At 38.5% G+C, this 15,541-nt stretch overlaps 1 protein-coding gene and 1 non-coding gene across 2 annotated transcripts; one reads left to right on the top strand and one right to left on the bottom strand.

Moving 5' to 3' along the window:
- The first annotated feature begins 14 nt into the window (after positions 1–14).
- trnat-agu lies at positions 15–88 on the top strand. The gene has a single exon. It is a non-coding gene; the product is annotated as a tRNA-Thr (tRNA).
- A 1,842-nt stretch (positions 89–1,930) lies between these two features.
- vtnb (vitronectin b) lies at positions 1,931–10,165 on the bottom strand. Its single transcript, XM_041800760.1, has 8 exons — positions 9,960–10,165; positions 8,527–8,643; positions 7,628–7,855; positions 6,359–6,498; positions 5,968–6,124; positions 2,821–2,979; positions 2,406–2,729; positions 1,931–2,258 (listed from the first exon to the last, which is right to left on the bottom strand). The coding sequence occupies exons 1-8, from the start codon at positions 10,021–10,023 to the stop codon at positions 2,122–2,124; spliced, it is 1,326 nt and encodes a 441-aa protein (XP_041656694.1). The 5' UTR covers positions 10,024–10,165; the 3' UTR covers positions 1,931–2,121.
- Positions 10,166–15,541: the final 5,376 nt, after the last annotated feature.

The following is a 15,541-nucleotide window of genomic DNA, read 5'->3' as shown; positions in this document are numbered from 1 at the left end:
CTTCGTCATCACGCGGCGCCGTGGCTTAGTTGGTTAAAGCGCCTGTCTAGTAAACAGGAGATCCTGGGTTCGAATCCCAGCGGTGCCTTTTGTTCTGATATACCCCAAAAGTTGAGGCGATATGACATTTACCCTACATGGTTTTTAGTAGCAATTTTGTAAGGGACGAAAAACATAAAAATAAAAAACACACCATGAGATTTTTTTTTAAATTTTTTTGTTTATTCTTTAAGGTTCAGCCAATCAGTATTTGATTTGGTCGTTTCTTGCTGTGCAGTGACGGTTTTAATAAGCTTAAGACAGAATAAGTGGTCACATGTTGCTATGGTTCGCCCATGAACATGGTCCAGACAACTTTTCAAGTTTGTTAAGCACCACTTAAAAACAATTTGAAATGTGTGTCTGATGAGGCCTACTTGCTGAGAAGCAAGTAGTGACGCTTCAAACCATTTCAAAGTTTAAATACTTAACATATGCTTGGAACTTAAGGTTACTTAAGATAAGAAAATAATCCAGACAGAGAAGTTTAAAATAGCGAGATGCAATGTAAAATGTGTCCTTCATTTCATGTCATATCCAGCAGAGGGTGCCATTCTCATAAAAATATAAAATTAAAATGGCCATAACAGCCTTCAAGGCCACAGTGCAACAATCTCACAATCTAGGCCTATTGTTGGTGTAAAGATCAACAAAACAGAGAACAAGTTTTGTGTTAAAATATTGGTAAACCTGTTGCACATCAGTATGACCATTTATGAAAAGCATTCTGCTATTCTGACTTTTACATTTTGAACATTTTTGTTGCAGGAATTTTGGTTTGGATCCTGGATTGGTAATAAGAGAGTGTTAGAAAGTGATGAAGTTAGTAGTGCAGTTATTATTGCTACTAAGAATAAAACAGTGCCAATAAAAAAAGTATTCATAAGTGACTTCATAAATATTATCCCCCTTAGAGTCAGTATTTAGTAGATTCACCATTGGCTGCAAACACAGCACCAAGTCTTTGTGGATAAGTCTCAATCAGGCTTTTATTAGGACTCTGCAATTTTACTCTTTTTATCTTTGCAAAACTACTGAAGCTCTGTCAGATGGGAGTGGCCGTGAACAGCCCTTTTCAAGTCAATTTCTGTGCAGCTTATGCTGTATGCTTCGGGTCATGGTCTTGCTGGAAAATACATTTTCTCCCAAGCCGTAGTTCTCTTGCATACTGATTAAGATTGTCCTACAAGGATTTTTTTGCTGCATTCATTTTACCCTCTACCTTCAGAAGCCTTCCAGGGCCGGCTGCTGGGGATTGTATGTTTGTGGTGATGATGGTGTCATGGTGGCCTCTCTCACTAGTCTCCTTCTTGCCTAGACACAAAGTTTGTGAGGACAGCCTTATCTAGGCAGACTTACACATGTGCCATATTGCTTCCATTTCTTGACAGTTTGCTTAACTGATGTTAGAGGGATGTTCAGTGCCTTGGGCATTTTTTTTTTGCATCCTTCCCCTGGTTTATACTTTTTGATAACCTTTCCTCCAATTTGCTTGGAGTGTTCTTTTGTCTTCGTGGTATAATTGTAGCCAGGAATACTGATTAACCAGAGACTGGAACTTCCAGACACGTGTTTTTCATACTTCAGTCACTTGAGACACATTCATTTTCCTTAGGTGATCCCAATTTCACTAACTGTGAGACTACTAGTGACAATTGGCTGAACCTCAATTGAGTTAGATCAGTCACTTTAAAGGGGGTGAAAGTTTATGCAGCCAGTTTTTTTTAACTTACATGTTTTTGTTTAATTGGCATTACTTTGTCTGTTTGGCATTACTTTGACCGTTATTGATTTTTAAGATCAATTAAAGGGTAAAGTATCTTAGGGGTTGAATACCTTTTATAGGTACTGTATGTGTGTTACCTATAATACACTGAGGCACCCACAAAACTGCATTATCAAGTTTATTAAGTCAAGCAGGATTCAATCTTTCCACCTAAAATGGAAAATTTAAGGAAATTTACTACAGTGTGCATTAAGCAACAATACAACAATAGCTATCATGGGTTCACATTGTTATCACTGTACAATTTAGCAAAAATACACAAGTTTGAAAGACAGAGTTTGACTCAGTCAGCAGGCTTATTTCTTCTCTGCTTTTGTTGTATCAGGCATTGCCTCCTGCTTGCACCCCAGCCAATATTTTGCAATGGATCGTGGGTATGGAGGGCTGGTGAAGTCCACCCGTTTGGTCTGCAGGTTTACCCTGTAGTACTTATCTGTAGGACAGAAAAAAAAGGAGCAAAGTAGTAGAAAGTTTTGTAGAGTGAAGCTCAGAAAAGAGGCTTTATAAATCTTATAAGTTGTTTTCCTTTATCAGATGTTTTCTTTAGATTTGACAGTTAAAATGACTTTGTGTGTCTTACCTCTTTGGAAAAAATACACATTTTGAACAGGGGTTTTTTTGGGCTCCAGCATCATGACCTCTTCAATGTCGCTGTAGTCACTGATGTCAAACCAATCATCAAAACCAAACAAATCATCAAACACATGGCGACTGTGCCTCCCCCGATGTCCACGCCTCCTGCTGGGCCTCCTCCTCCGATTTCCACGCCTCATTGATGGTGGAGGAGAGGACGGTGTGGGCTTGGGTCTGAGGTAGACTTGTCCCACCATGGCAGCATCGACAGGGGGCCTGATACCCACCCAGTCCCTGCTGGTGAAACGTGCACCTACATGGTGGCTGCTGACTGAAAGAAAAGAATCGTAATCTGGGTTGTGATTCAGCCACACAGAAAAAAAAAATCAACACAACAACACATAAACACTTGAAATCCTTACATGGGCCTCCAAAGAGGTCAAAGAATACATCCTCCCACGTCTGATCGCAGAAGAGGTCCGTATAGTGGGTGAACAACACAGACGGGGAGGACCTGCTCATGTGGACACACTCCTCATGAGAGGGCTGCTGTTTGAACTCATACTGATAATACTTGTCCCCTGAAGACAAACAAAAACATAAAAATGCATACAGTGACTTTTCTTTAAAGTTTGTTTCACCAAGTCTTAACAGGATACAAAAAAAATCTAAAATAATGAGCAGATAACTCTGAATTAAGTCTTGCAGATTTCATTTTTCCTGATATGACAGGTCAGAAATGTCCACTAAGGCACATTAAGCCAGACTCAGGGTATCCTCAAACTACCAGAAGCACTAGTACTCTGCAGAAGGAGCTAGTTCAGAACAGCGTATGTAAGATATTGAATGTATATATTAATTTGCTGAAATTTTAAAAGAGCTTAATTGTACCAACATTTATTTGCTCTGTAGTAAGCCGGCCTCATGATATGAGAGAAGGCAAGACAAGACACTATGGTTTGCATCACCACAAAAACAACATCCCCACTGTGAAGCACAGTGGTGGCAGCATCATGCTGTGAGGATGATCCTCAGCAGCTGGAGGGTTGTAAAGGTAGAGGAAAAAATGAATGCAGAAAAATACAGGAAAATCCTTAAGGACAATCTTAATCAGTCTGCAAGAGTACTACGACTTGGGAGAGGATTTATTTTCCAGCAAGACGATGACCTAAAGCATAAATCGAAAGCTACACAGAAATGGTTTAAAGACAACAAGGTAAATGTTCGGTAGTGGCCAAGTCAAAGCCCTCACCTCAATCTAATGGGAAATAGAGTGGTGCATTTGCAACAATTTTGTAGGCAAACCTGGAATTTGGCATCGCATGGGTTCCCTTGGCAGCCAGCCTATGGGATCTTTCGATGGGTTTTTGGACTGTTGCTGAAACTAAGATCTTTTTCCAATAAAAGTTTATGAAACTTAGACTTTTTGTTCATAAAGATAATCTTCATAAATTGATAATATATATCTGGTTCGGCAATCTAACCGGCGAAAGTTAAAAGCTAACGTCATATCGTCTATATTGAACTTACCTGACAGGTCAGATGGATGTTTTACACATCCATCTGGAAAACCTTCAATACTAAGCTTTTGGAAAGGGCAGAGGCTTTGAAAAAAACTCAGAGTGTGATTGAATGAACGTTCTGTCACATCCAGTCAGAGCAACAAAACATGTGACATAGCCGCAACCGAGGTGGGCATGCGCAGCTACCAAGGAATAACGCAAACCATGAAGACTAACATGTCAATACACGACTTTTGACGTTGTTGAAAAGAAAACAACTCACTGCTGTTCTTTGTTCTTCTTTTAACAAAGAAATATTGTCAAGTTCTGATAAAACTGGCGCTTTAGCAGCATCCACTCTAAGCGCTTCCACCATAATTGCACAGGCCTCTTGTTGCTGCTTGCTTACGTCATTGCTCCGCCACGCCTGAAAGTACTGCCCCTCGACGCTGATTGGTTCTGTCACTTTCTAACCAGGTCCAAACGGTTCAGATGGGAGCTTTGCAAGATGGATTCGCCAGTGAGAAACAACAACGGGCATATCCATCTGCTTTGCAAGGTTAAATTGAACTACAACATGGTCAACTGAATTTAACGTCATCACAAGTGAACAGCAGGCTCAGTTGCCGCACTTCGGATGATGACGTATAATCTTCCCGACAAACGCTGTAGTCCTTGTTAGTTGTCCTTTAGCAACCACCTTTGTTAAGACGTGAGAGATGCACAATTCAAAGGTGGGGCACGTTTCCGATGTATTTTATGCTGTAGGATAAAGCATTAAACTCTCCTGAGCTCGTATTCACCACAGACCTTATTTTAGGCATTTAACAAAAAAATTCAGTCAAAAATCCCATAGACTTTCAGAAGAGGGAACTAGAAGTGCTAAAATGCTAACTCACTTCTGTGGTTCAGGACTCATTCCTGCACCACTCTATTTGTGGCTGGACTTTAAAAGGACTGTTCATGCCCAATCCTCATACAACCTGACAGAGCTTGAGCAGTTTTACAAAGAAGAATGGAATGAAATTGTAGTGTCCAGATGTGCAAGCCTGACTGAGACCTGTCTACACAGACTCAGTGCTGTGACTGCAGCCAAAGGTATATCTAATAATAAATACTGACTTGAAGGGGGTGAATATTTATGCAGTCACTTACTTTACATTTCATATATTTGTTGAATTGACATTAGCTTGTAAAAATCTGTTTTCACTGTGACACTGAAGAGTTTATTGTCATAAAAGCCAAATTATTTAGACCATGATTGGTTTATAAAATCAATAGAAGGGTAAAACATCCAAGGGGATGGATACTTTAAACTGTAAATTTACATTACACTTAGGCTGCCATCCATCAGGTAGAAGATACACATGATGAGTGAGAACATTACATGCTTACATTAAATATTTTTTGATTAATTGTGATAAATTCAGAGTTTGCAATGTGCAATTTTATTGGCATAATAACAAAAGTAACTGCAATTAATGCTGCATCTTGTAGCTTAATCTAAAGTAGAAGTGCATTATTTAGTATGAAGTAAACATTTTACTGGACTGTCAAATTAAGTGGTACTTAAGCTGTCAGACAAATGCAAAAATAAACCGGAATTACTGCTTCTAGAATAAAGAACGAGTAATGCACACTAAATCCATGAACATTGCTAAAGTACAGCTACATTAAGTTCTTGAAAGGAGGCTGAAACTGCTGCCACCACAGTTCATCATTACTTTTTTGTACATTTTCTAAGGCAAAGATTCACAATGGGTAGTGCATTTGACAATAAAAAGAAAGCAGATTGAGATTAAGAAAGACTGCTCAAACATGTACAGGAAAAGCCCAGCAATGACTGAGCACAATGCCAAAAACAACATGCTTGGTAAGTTTCTCACAGGACATAGAATGTAATTCATGGTACTACAGGCATCCAACTTTGTTCAGACAATAAATTAATCTAAATTCTTTGATAAAGATTGGAAACTTAAAACAAGAATTTTGAAATTTGTTTATGTATCAAAATATATCACAACCTACAAAGGTCATAAGAGGTTTATGAATACAGACAGATGTTACCTTTAAAGAAGTAGGCTTTCTCTTTGCCGCGGTGACTTGGTGCTGGTACAGCAAAGGCAGCATCAATGATGTCTGGTATGCCATCAAAGCCAACTGAAATATCTCTTGGGTAGTCTTCATCTATGACATCTCCGTCAAACCTCCAGTATTGGTTCCCCTGAAGGAGTTAGAGTACAGAGGTCAGAATTATGAATGTAAACATAACACTAACACTGTACACTTAAGAAACATCCCATTGCTAATTCTAAACCCTAAAATCTATGTATCTGCAGAGTAAGCTCACAGATTATGACCCTTTGTTGAGCAGGGTGCTCTGTAAAAAGGCAACAGAAAAACAACAGGCTGCTTGATAAAAACAGTGTACACTCTGTAGAGGGATAAATCTCTGTACCTTAAAGATGTAGGATTTTCCCTGGCAGTTGATGCGTGTGAATGCAGCGTCAATAGGCCCAGGGATTCCCCATACATCTTGAATTAATTTGGGGTAGCCAGGAAGGATGGACTTGTCATCCAACTCGAAGAAGTACTCACCTTGGAAAAAATTAGGCCCATATCAGATTCAAATGCAGAAAAATACACAAGCTAGACATTCAATGTAGATATAAAGAAAATGCACAGATTGTATAGTCTTTTACAGTTAAGTGTGTTGATATTAAGATTATATTTTAATTTTAGATTCTGCAAATTTGTTGGTTAATTTTATAGTTTATTCACATATCCAAAACTCATGAAATTTCCCTAAATGCACAGACAAATCCTCTCCTTTGCCAGCCAATGAAAGAGCTGTCTGTCCATCTTTTCTGGATCCATCTAATCCTTTGTGGTCTAATATATCATGAGATTTAGTGCACGTCAATTCAAACAAGCTTGCAACACAAAAATATAATTTGAGATGTAAAATATTGTTTTCAGCTAAATTTGATAATAAACAAAAGTGTTAAAAACAAAAGAGGCCTTGAAATTTCAAATGATCTATGAATGCAGGGACAGCTAGTGATGCAAAAAGAGAATCCTCTGTGGACTTATCATTTCAGAATTCAGCCTAATCTGGCATGCCAGATGAATTTGTTTCACACGTTCATCTGGGAAACCACTCATAAACAGCGTTTGGGAAAGGGCAGAATCTTTATCATCTCTACTGGCCAATCAGAGTAACAAAACACATGACGTAGCCCCAAACCGAGCAACATTTCTTTGTTAAAAGAAAAACAAAGAACAGCATTTACTTGTTTTGTTTCAAAAACGACAAAAGTCGTGTGCTGACATGTCTACACTCGCCATGGTTCACTGCGTTATGAAGTTCTTTATGGAGTTTACTCCTTTGGTAGGGGTGCAGCTCTGTTTTGGGCTACGTCATGTTTTGATCCTCTGATTGGCCCATAAAGATGTGACGGACAGAACATTCAACCAATCACCCTTCAAGTTTTTTTTCAAAGCCTCTGCCCTTTCACAAAAGCTGTCTATGAGTGGTTTTCCAGATGGATGTGTGAAGCAAATCCATCTGGCGTGCCAGGTTAGCTCAAAACACTATTTGGAAACATTTGTGAGACTCCTGAGTAGATTTAGTGCTAGAAGTACCGACACAGTTCATCAAACCTACAGCAGAGAAATAAACAGAACCAAGGCCATAAATATGTAGCACAATAATGACCAAGTTTACCTCTAAATGCATAAATGGACCCATTCTTCAGCTGCAAAAAAGCATCAAAAGGGCGACCGCTGCAGGGTGCAGCATTAGCATCTACAGGTGGTGTGGGCTGTTGCATGGCGGTGGTTAGAGAAGGGGCTGGAGTAGTTGTGGCAAAGGTTGGTGTGATAGTTGTAGTGTTGATATTTGTCAGCGCTTCTGGTACTTCCTCTGCTTCCTCAAAGGTGTCGCCACGGGCAACTGAGGCACAACAGAAGAAACTTATTCCCAAGTTTCAGCACAAATACAGTGCTTAACAAATGTATTAGACCACCCTAACCCTAACCAAAGTAAGGTTTATGCCACAGCTGCCCTAAATTAACAGCATTGGTAATTACCAAAATCATTTTCTATGTTGCTGCAATGGTTAATACACCAATATGTAGAAGCTCTTTAACCAAAATGATATTTTTAATGCTAAAATATAATTATTATTGCTATCCATGAATTTTCAAATTTACTGATTTATAAAAACTGAAAAAATAGTAAAGCACATTAATATTTCTTGATTAATATGTCAAATTATGGTTATTTACTTGCATTCCTGAAGAGAAAAATGAGTTTTAGTGGTTGAATGTTATGCTTGATTGATTTCTGACTTCTCAGAGAAGCCCAGTGAGCCGGCTCAAATTTGGGTGAATTCAGTTTGAAATTCCTCATTCCTGTTCAAAATGGTAAAACATGGAGAGCTCACTGAAAATGAAAGAGTCGGCATTAAAGCACTTCATGATGCTGGATGGTCTTTGAGAAAATATGACAGGTGGTCTAATAAATTTGTTAAGCACTGTATATTCTTTCATTCAAATACAAGTCATTTGTTCAGTAATGTAGTTTGTATTGTGTGGAAATACATTTGTAATAATTGCTCTAACCTTTTTTGGGACAAAGGGCGTCAAAGTCAGCACAGCAGCTCCCGTAGTACACACACATGGAGTCGCACTGACATTTCCTCTGTGGGTCAAAGGAGCCACAGCGGTTCAAACAGGACTCTGTGGAAATGCAGTTCATTGCAGAGTAAAATGGCATGTTCAAACTTTATCATAAAGTTAACAATACTATGAGAAGGGCTCAGCTGTGTTACTAAAGTAAGAACTGCATTTAAATGAACATTAAAGTAAAAGCACTGGCACATTTTAAAAAGGAACAACACTTAAAAAACATCAAATACTGTCTAAACTTTGATTCTGTGAAGCTCGCTGATGCTGAAATAAAGTCCACTCTGATGGTTGAGTCTTGAAGAAGTAAAGTATGGATGGCTTTTTAAGTCAAGAAACTGATGGTCTGATTTTTGTCAGAGCTGAGCAAATCAGGACTGCATAACTTTGGCTATCAAAGATAGGTCTGAGTCAAAATGACCCTTTTTCAAGCATTGCAAGATAGTTAATCCAGACCAGGGGACTGATTTTTAATGTAGCCAGCACAGGGGCCAGAGGGGACATTTACAAACTCTTCATATCTGGGTTGTTGGTAAAATCTTTTGATATTCAATAATACATTTCTACCAGACATGACGTGATTTTGTAAAGATCAGTTGTACCAGGTTTTAATGGGGCCATAGAGCGGATTGTCATCTGCATAACGATGAAACTCTGCTGTGCTTATGCAGGGATTACCCTAGGGGTAGCACTTAAACTGTGAGTAAGAGGGGGCCCAAAGTAGAACCTTGGGGGACCCCAAAAGAAAGAGGAGCACAAGAGGAAGAAGAATCTCCAAGTCTGTTAAATCCCTGTTTGACAGACAGAAATGAAAACTTCAGTTTCACACCTACACATGATAAATATAGCTATAACAATCCAAATTCAGAATACCGGGTAGTTTGAATATCATTTGTAATATTGAATACTAGTTTTCTCTCACCTTCTCTTTAGTCAAGGTTTGTCATGTCATGTTTTTTAAACAATATATTTTCCAAAATTAGAATATTACTGTCTACATAGGGTCAATTTTAAACCGTTTTAAAGCTTTAAATCTGGCATTTTCATTGGCAGAATAAACAAAGTAACACATTTTCTTCTGTTCAGATACACTGTGAGAAAAAGAATACAGTAGTAAAATAAGATCAGTAACTTTAAAGATAAGTTTGTGACATTTCACAATTCTTTTTTTACAGTGCGATAGATTTTATATATTGAAAACCTAACCTTGTGAAATTCATATATATCAATCAATAACAATCGCTATTTGAAAAACTGCAAATTTCTGTTTATTTTAGTTGCATTTGATACTTATGGACTGTATCAGCAATTAGTTTAATTTGCTGTCATTTTTTCCCTTAGCTTTCAAACAGACCATAAAGGAGACTTACCCTCAGCAGAAAAGGTGGTGTCCAGCAGCAGGACGAGGCCCAGCAGAACCACTGCTGGCTTCATGTCGACTCACAGAAGTATTTTCACTTCAAATGTTAACTCTTATCCCAGACTAAATCAAACCTAGAATGTCTCTGCCTGTTTCCACCAGGGAGTTGTGTGAGTTTGATCTGACTGTCCCACTTAGGGGTCCAGGATTGTGTAAAGATGATCAATAAATATTTTTCAGAAGCTGTTGACCCCCGGGCATCTGCTGTCCTGATTGGTCAGCAGTGGGCTGTGATAATGATTAAACTGTGGCGGCTGATCTATGACATGTGTGCCCCATAAAAAAACATCCTAAAATGAACAAGGTCACTTCAAGGAACAGTGTATACTCATTGACTTTATGATTATATGGAAAGTTCATTAATTGAGAAATGTGATGGAATAAATGTTGTATTTCTGGTCTGTTGAGCTTGTGGATTGAGAGTTGTAAAAATGTGAAATTACCTACTAGACTTGAAGCTGAAGAAGAGTATCTTCCCGTCAGTTCTATTCATATTTACTAATAAATGAAGTTTGTCTTAGTGGCTGAATGGGAATCAAAGATTGTGTAACCAGAGCAACATTTTTTCCTCTATTGATCCCTGCTGTAAAAAAATAACCCTAAAGCAAACACAGTGCCCTCTTCCAAATTTAACCCTGATAGCCACAGTGGTATGTTAACAGAGATACAGCAAGATAAAAATGAATGAATCTTTAATATCAAGACCAGCAGGAGGATTTCAGACTTCATGATCATATTCATCTCCATGGAGAGGCACAAAGGATAAACATGCATGGTCAGAACAAGGCAGAGAAAGTGATGCTGTGGTTGATGTTGCTAACAAACAGGCATGTCTGGTCCTGGGTTAAAATGATGTACATGAGGACAAAAAGTGCAACATTTAAAAAAAACAATGCAATTTCAAAGCACATGCAATGACTGAAACAGACTGCAACATGATCAGAACAAGCTGCAAGAAGCAGAAAACAACTGACTTAACATCAAATGGAGCTCAGCAAAAGTTCAAGCAGGAAGACAGTCACTGCTCGATTATATCTCTCCTTCCATCTATTCTTTACTCCTCTGGTGATCAGCTGATTATGGGTGTTCACTTTTAAGTACTCAACTAATCAGATTCTGCCACAGCCTGTCATTTTTTCAAATCTGTCACTTACTCTTTCAAAGTCAACCTGTTGTTTCAGTGTGGATGTGCAACCCTCCTCCACCCCAGCCACCTCCATTCATTTTTATCAGCATTTAGTCCAGATCCTTCCTGGTCTACTGCTCATCCCATCCTGCATACCTCAGTCTCCTCCCTCCTCCAAGCCACCTCATGGGTTCCTGGTCCAGCTTTTTCGAAGTCCAATCTTCATTGGATCCTGCATCCCTCATCAACACCACCAGTGTCCATGGGGGGGGGGGTATCCTATTCCTGCCGTTTGCTTCACTACCCTTTCAAGTTCATGAAGTCATCATGATGTAGTCTAATCGCCAAAGACTTTGCACATTCTCTGTCATAAAGATTTCTAAAAGGAATTATCGTTAAAATCATATTGAGTCTCTTCTGACTGAAATTAGCATACACGAACAATACAAAGTCAAAAACACACAGAAAACATTATGGATATGCGGCACCTTTTTCTTATTGTAAGCTGTTTTCACCAAAGCCAAGCCATTTTCTTTCTCAGCCGCTGTACCACAGGATCTATGCAGCAGTGAATTAACCATGAATGAAGCCAGTGTTTACATGTGTGTTTGCTGTGTTGGTCTTAACAAAGTGCAGTGACAACAGTCAATAAAACCTGCTGGGGACAGACTATATGAGCAGTTGGACTTTGCTTCTCAGTATCAGTAAGTGGGGATACTCTGATTGGGCTGCTACCATATCTGTCAAAGCTGTCAGTTAATAAGTCTGACTATGATAACTTCAGAGAGCAGAAGGATCAGATAAATGCCTTTATTTGGATCTATTTTTATTTGAGATTAAGCAGCAAAATGTACAGTTGATTCTTAATTATGTCTTTCGACTGAATTACTGTGAGGAGCTCATCTGCTTATGAATATATATATTTCAAATTGCTTTATTGAGAGGTCCTCTTACAGTGAGTGAAATATTAATCCAGTCATTGAAAAAGTCAGCTCCCCTGGTGAATAGGAGGCCAGCTTTCAGAGCTGCATGATCGCAGAAACCTTTGAGCTTTTCCTTATAAACCATGCTCTGTTACAGTGTTTGTCATAAATCTGTATAACCACAGAGTAAGGCTCAGAATGATTCTTCACTTTGAGGCTTTATGAGGATTCAGTATTCAAGCTTGTCATTTTTATTCCTTGTTTTCCAAAAATCTTGAAAGCATTTGATGATCTTATCATTGGTGGTTAGTAATGAGCAGATTAAGCCCTGTTTTTGATCAAGCCTGTTCACATGCAACTTTGGTTCAGTTAAAGGCCAGTTCACTCTGTTATCCAGAAAAATATTTTTATTTGGGATATTCAAAGATGTCTGATAGAGTGTTTTAAATAAAATAGGATTGGGAAAAATAATTGGAATAGATAATGTGAAAAATCATTTGAATGTATTTCCTAAACATTCATATATGTACACTGCGTAGTGAACTTATGTACAGATTGGTGACCACACATCCTTTCCTTAACAACATGATTGGATTTAATACAGAGTGTGTTTATGACCTAATTGAGCCTGTTCTTGGTCTTATCTCACATTCAGGAACAAGTCATAAAACCACGACACTGTCAAATGTTTCTGTGTAAAGTCCTAAATATGATGCTTGGAAACATTCATTCATGACAGACTAATAAAAGATATTTTATGTCACCCTTTCATAATCCTGGCCAACATTTTAATGATAAAACTTAAACTGTCCGGATTTTAAGTACCCATGCTTCAAGTAGATATCAGAGATAGTAAATTCTGAGATCACAGATATTTACCAATTAAAGAAAAACAATGCTCAAAAATGTATTGTTTTTTTCATGGCCACCAATACAATTGTTAATAGTTCATGAGACAGATGATGGATATTTAGAACAGATATGCTTTTATTATGACAATTATAATGTGTTTAATGTAACTAAAGTGAAATTGCATAGGAAAAAAATAAGGAAATTAAACAGTTTAGCACTAGCTCTGCTGATATGAAAAAATACACTGAGCATCACAGTGGCAGCAGGAAAACATGAAATGATGCCATACTCTCCCTGTGTCAGTTCCACCCAGGACTCAGTGTTGATTGGCTGGCAGTTGTGGGACATGTAGCCTTTTAGATAGTGTTGTGGGAGGGGCTTTAGGCGAGACTGCTGGGAGTGAAAACAAAGCCAAAGAGGAAGAAAAACCTAGCAGTGATGTCAAAGGAGCATATCTTTAAATGTATTAACATATCAGTTATCTGTGAAATAAAATGCTGATACCCTTAACTGATCAAGCCCTACTCAAAATCTCATAGTGCAGTATCTATTTTCCCTAGTAACAAAACCCAGGACAGTCTGAGTTAGTCAGCGTGCTAACGGGAAAAGAGCAAATGTTAAATCCATGTTAGCTAGTAGCTAATGTAATTATTTAGCTAAATTCAAAGCTAATGACTTCGCGTTATCTACGTAGGTACTGTAGCTTCGTAACTATCATAGCCTTTAAATAGCTGCCTTAAAGATAAAGAAAACAAAGCTAAGTTAGATATGCATTAGACCTTTAGAAGTAGTTACGCGAACAGTGGCTCGTTTTAGCTTTGTTATCTCATGTAGCTATATTGGCCTAAAAAGTAACATTAACTAGTTAGCGAAGCTATGTTAGCTTTAGCTAATGCTAACAAAGCTAAAGCGAGCAACCGCTAGTGTAACTACTTCTAAAACTGGTCTACTGCACAGAATTTAATCCCAGTTTAGATATGGGGCTGCTTTCTGTTTTCTTTATGAACGGTTGCTTAGTCTCTAACATAAGCAATGTGGTTATTTCATGAACGTAACCAGACTGGATGAGTGAAACACTGGCATATTCTTATTTGCGAGGATATTTTATGTCTATTTCCTTCATACCTTCTGACCTACATTAGTCAGAAGAGTACAGGATTTTATAATCTTTGATACCAGGAACTTTTCTTACCATCTGATCCAAAGGTCACAACTGCTCCCTTTGCTTGGAAGGAGTCACAGAACTGAATGAGCAGCTCTTACTGGATATTTGTAAGAGGAAGTTAGGGGACAGGGGGGCAGACACTTCTGGTTGTAGATGTTTTGCCGAATATATTTCTAATTCTTGGTGAATTTGCTAAATACATGCTTTTTACTTGTTAAAACATACTGCATATTTTTTCATGTACCTCATGTATGATTGTATGGCTGCTCATTGTTTGTTAGAAACTTTAACTGTGCTGTCCATCTTGAAAAAAGATTTTCAATTTCAATTAGGTTTTTCCAGTTAAATAGTTTGATTTAAACAAAATTACTCACAGTATCAAAGCAGTTCTCCCTGATTGACCTTTTCATCATAACCATCCTCACTGTCCTATTTATCCTTTATCAATGCTCACACATTTTCCAAATCTTTTGGCCATCTTTAAACAATGTCACTACTCTGGGAGCAACCACCAGTACTACTAAATTGCCCGGTCATTTGGTAGAGTTAGAGGTAACCTCTTTCATTGAGTATGAGTTCAGAGAAGACACTGTAGCATGGGATGCCAGTCTCTATAGACTGGCATCCCACATGAGTTGTACTCTTGTGGGATGTCAGTCTGTAGAGATGAATTCAAGCCTTCATTGGACTATCACCTGAAACAGAACTGCATAAGCACTTTTGGCTTCTTGTGCTGGTTGCTTTTTTATCCTGACATACTGGATACACTGTTTCATATCCATTGCATGGATATGTTTCACGTTCATTTGGTAAACCTTCTGTACGAAGCGTTTAAGAAGGGCAGGACTTCTCAAAAACATTCTTAGAAGGTGATTGGATGAAGGTTCTGTCTGTCACAATTATGACGGGCCAATCAGAGCGGGCAAAAGACAATGAAGCTTTCAAAAGCTTTTTAAAAAGGAATGTGGTTGAGGTCTGACTAAACTGCCACTCTTCTACAGCGACATCCAAGCTAACTCATGCTGTCATGAAAAGCTTCAGTGTGGCTGCTGTGGCTACATCCGAGCTAATCGCTCCACCAACTGCCATCCAACGGCCACAAACTCATGCCAAAGCAGGTCAGCAGAAGAGTGAAAACATGTTTAGTGCCATCATAAGCTTTCGGTGCTGTTCTTTGCTCTTTATAAAACTGACGCCACACTATAGCTACATCTGAGCTAACTGCTGGACGCAGCCATTGCTAACGGCTCACAGTACAACTTAACCCTGCCTGTCGCTACCGCCTCATTCTCCTCAAATGTCGCTGATTGGTCCGGCACAAAAGTTGTAGTTTGGAACTTAGTAAGATAGATTTGCCTGATGACAGTCTGGAAAATCCATTTGCTGTTGCTAGCATCCAAGCTGCCCGTTACTTCATTTGTGTCGAGTTATGATTAGTTTCTTATGTTCAAATTACTTATGCCTCT

Source organism: Cheilinus undulatus, linkage group 12, assembly GCF_018320785.1.
Source record: "Cheilinus undulatus linkage group 12, ASM1832078v1, whole genome shotgun sequence".
Taxonomy (NCBI): domain Eukaryota; kingdom Metazoa; phylum Chordata; class Actinopteri; order Labriformes; family Labridae; genus Cheilinus; species Cheilinus undulatus.
Note: the sequence above shows the minus strand (reverse complement) of the source record. Positions and strands in the feature narration are given on the sequence as shown.

Coding starts and splice junctions, on each gene's coding strand:
- vtnb (XM_041800760.1), bottom strand. CDS start 10,023: ATGAAGCCAGCAGTGGTTCTGCTGGGCCTCGTCCTGCTGCTGGACACC. Junction 2,980..5,967: donor GAAAGCCTACTTCTTTAAAG/GTAACATCTGTC, acceptor GTTTGTCTTCAG/GGGACAAGTATTATCAGTAT. Junction 2,730..2,820: donor TGACCTCTTTGGAGGCCCAT/GTAAGGATTTCA, acceptor CTTTTCTTTCAG/TCAGCAGCCACCATGTAGGT.